Source organism: Arachis ipaensis, chromosome B6, assembly GCF_059453495.1.
Source record: "Arachis ipaensis isolate K30076 ecotype BB chromosome B6, ASM5945349v1, whole genome shotgun sequence".
Classification (NCBI taxonomy): domain Eukaryota; kingdom Viridiplantae; phylum Streptophyta; class Magnoliopsida; order Fabales; family Fabaceae; genus Arachis; species Arachis ipaensis.
This window is the reverse complement of record NC_142441.1, coordinates 146,953,904-146,957,651: the sequence shown is the minus strand read 5'-3', so window position 1 is coordinate 146,957,651 and position 3,748 is coordinate 146,953,904. Positions and strand designations below refer to the sequence as shown.

At 34.0% G+C, this 3,748-nt stretch overlaps 1 protein-coding gene across 1 annotated transcript; it reads right to left on the bottom strand.

The window, feature by feature from the left end:
* LOC107647662 (uncharacterized) lies at window positions 1-1,026 on the bottom strand. Its single transcript, XM_016351719.1, has 2 exons — window positions 417-1,026; window positions 1-338 (listed from the first exon to the last, which is right to left on the bottom strand). Exons 1-2 carry the CDS (start codon window positions 1,024-1,026, stop codon window positions 1-3), a joined length of 948 nt encoding a protein of 315 aa, XP_016207205.1.
* Between the last annotated feature and the right edge of the window lie 2,722 nt (window positions 1,027-3,748).

Genomic DNA, 3,748 nt, shown 5'->3' with positions numbered 1-3,748 from the left:
CTACTTGTGATCGCTCGATATGGATGTGGATGTGGCCATACACGTGTGTGGTCCGTTGTACCTCCTAACTTCCCATGTGCTCTTCCTTTTCCGCACGACTATCCGAATCAACCACGTGCACCCGTTATCAAACTCCTTGCATCTCCCTTGGTATTTCAGATTGTCTGACTCCATAACCTTGTACTCAACTCCACGCCGAATACTGTAATCTTTTACGCTCAGCACAACTTCCTCCTTACTCTGGAACGATTGGCCAATCTGAAATTCAGTCATAGGTGTCCCATCATGCATCCCCTGCCCATCGAATGTTGCATCTACATTCTGGTGTTGGCCGATGGCTTCCAAGTTCAAAGAAGAGAAGTGGGGAGGGTACTCTTGTATTCTAGAATCGGAACCTCAATGGGTTGTATGTGTACCTCTTGGAATATCATCATCACTGTCCCCACCAATATTGACCGGCTCCTCATCCGAATCATTGTCACACAGTGCATTCTCAACTCGATCTGGACCGGCATCAAATTCAAAATCAGGCACAACAGGAGCCACATATGCATGAACAGCCCCAGCATGTTCGGGCTCAGGAATCGGAACTGCCGCTGCTATCACAGGCATCGATGTCGAGGCACCACCGACTGTGGTCGACTGAGGATTCGGTGCCGATGCCCCAGAGCTATCCACACCATCTTCCAACTTCGCAAGCAGCTCAGGTACCCTCACCTCCGGAAAACTACGCCTGCAGTGAAACAAGACCTGCAGGTCTTCATCCGACCCTATCATGAAGGTCTCATATCTCACACCAGTTGAAACAACGGCTATTTGAATCTTGTAAAATAATTTTTTTACCCACTTCGTCCTACAGGTACCGAACTTCCGTAATATGCTTAGCTTAATCTCTGCCAATATAATCGACGATCTGATAAAAATATTAAGCGGTTCTCTATCTGTGAATTTCACACCATGCCTTTTGCTCTTTTGAATTTTTCCAGAGCAGTGAACCAGAGCCACAAAACTATCATCCCTCTCCATTTGTGAATAACACTCTACCTCTCCACATTTGGCCCCTCCATGGTTTATATAGGCAGCCCCATTCATCATCCTCAACGTAAATCGCTATAGGCTCTAGCGGTTTACTAGCACACACGCACACACATAAACCGCTGCTGGCAGCAGCGGTTTATGACTTAGCCCTATTACATGTAAACCGCGGCTGGTTGTAGCGGTTTCTATACACTTGTAAACCGCTACTGCCAGTAGCGATTTATATAGATACGTGAAACAATGCAATTACATATTGGATTTGGAAACAATGTATTTACGTAATATTGAGGTTGAAACGATTTAATTAAGTGAATTGCCCTTAAAATTAGTTTTATTTTCTATACCTAAATTTACAATTTTGATAATATTAAAAACAAAAGTATTACTTAGTGTAACCCTAAATGTTCATTGATCTTTAGTTTAGGACCAGTCATGATTCTAGATTAATTAGTAGAGTTCTTTAAGTTAATTTTATCTATTATTAATTTTAATGAATAAAAGAGTTGTATATATGGATATTTTTGGGGCTATTTTTTTTTATGGAAGCAAAAGTAGTGATATATCTTAATATTATAATTTTTGGTATTTTTTAAAATTGTGAAAAGTACACAAATCGGAGGATTTTTAATTTTTTTAACATAAATTGGATGGTCCGATTTGTGTACCTCTCACAAATTGGACGATCCCATTTGTGTACCTCTAGAAATTGGACGATCCAATTTATGTACCTCTAATAAATCGGACGGTCTGATTTCTACTTCTCTAATTAAACGGTTTCACATTTGAGAATAACACCCCAATAATCCACATTTTAGAAAAAGAAAATGCTACTTGTACAACAAAATTCAGCCTTTGGTCAATCTTTAATATTATTTAATTATCTTTTAATTAAAACATATTCCTATTTTGTAGGATACACATTTATAATTAAAATTAATTTAAATTTTAAAAATTAAAATTTCTTTAACTTCCTACCCACTTCATAGTTAGTTATTATTTTCTTCTTTTACGTTTGTTCTTTCTTTAACACATTTTTCTTCTTTCTTCTATTTTGCTACAATATTCCAATTTGTATCTGCAGAAAAAAAAAATTCAAAATCAGTACATTTAGAAAAAAATTAATCCCTTACTTACTGTATCTTTGATGATAAAATGCAGGATCTGTCTTACGACTTTATATTGATGAATGGTCGAATATAATTATATACACAAACTAAAATATTTTTAATTGTAGCTTTTTTTTAATTGTAACACATCTAAAATTTTAAGTTATACAAAAAATATTTTTAAAACACATCCAAAATCATAAATCTAAAATTTAAATTTAAATATTAAAAAATAATTGTAACACATCTAAAATTATGAAGTTATAAATCTAAAATTATACAGAAAATATTTTTGAAACACATCCAAAATCATAAATCTAAAATTTAAATTTAAACATTAAAAAACAGTTGTAACACATCTAAAATTATAAAGTTAACAATAAAAAAATGAACGGTGAACGAGGAGGAGGAAGGCGGCGACGAAGATGAGTGTTAACGAAGGGGAATGTGGCATTGTGAATGAGCACTGAGAAGGAGGAAGGCAGCGTCGAGAATGAGCGCGGAAGAAGAAGGTGGCGCGGATGAACGACGGCGGAGGATGACTTCTCGATGTGCGCTTCTGAGGTTTTTCATGTGCCCCGAGGATGACTTCTTTGAGTGTTTTGTACAGGTTTAGTTAATAATTAGATGGTTTAAAGTTTATTTTATAATTTTAAAATTAAAATTTTGAATTTTAAATAATTTTATTTTTAGATATGTATTTAAATTATAATATAATAATAATTAAATATATTAAATCTGAAACAGAAATTTAAAATTTAAATTTTAAATTTTAGTTTTATTTAGATTGTATTTTAAATGTGTATTTAATTTAAAAAAATAATAAATCTATTCATAATTTTTAGATGTGTTTATTTTATAATAATTCTCCACATACAAGCGTTTTTTTATACAAGTCTTTATAAGTCATTTATATTAACGCGCTTCGAACCGTTACTGTACGTTTTCCCTGCACCTTCTTCTTCTTCTTGCTACACGTTCTTCTTCCTCTTCCTCTTCTTTTTCTTCTTTTCTTTCGTTTCTTGCCTTCTCTTTCTCCTTCTTTATTTACGTGCTTTTCTCTCTGTTTTCTTTCTTCGTTATTCTCGATTTCCATTGTTTTTTGATATCAAGCTCTGAAATCGTTTTTGAAGAAAAAGAAGTAGCAGAAGATGAGGAGGAGAAAGAGAAAGAGTTCTGAATTATGCATAAGGTGTACTTCAACGAATTTTGGATGTATTTCTTAAATCCTTTGGGTGTAGTTTTATAATCCTTTGGGTGTATTTCTGTAATCTTTGGGTGTATTTATATAATCGTTTGGGTGTATTTCTGTAATCGTTTGGGTGCATTTCTGTAATCGTTTGGGTATATTTCTGAAGTTCCATTATCTTCAAATTTGGCAAGAAACTTGTTTTCATGGAGAAAGAAGAAGAAGAGTCGTTCATAATGCATGGTGAGTAGCACGCTTTGGAAACAGGAACTGGTTGAATAACGTGCATTTATTTACTTTTGAATGTGGGACGTGTGTTTTGTTGGACTTGTGCCAATTTATAAGTCAAAAAGACTTGTATGTGTAGCAGACCTCTTTATTTTAATTTTTTTTAAATTATTGTAATAAAAATATG

Excerpts from the sequence above, each read along its gene's own strand:
- LOC107647662 (XM_016351719.1), bottom strand. The coding sequence starts at position 1,026 with ATGGAGAGGGATGATAGTTTTGTGGCTCTGGTTCACTGCTCTGGAAAA. Across the intron at positions 339-416 it reads TGATGATGATATTCCAAGAG|CCATCGGCCAACACCAGAAT; the intron begins GTACACATACAA and ends TGAACTTGGAAG.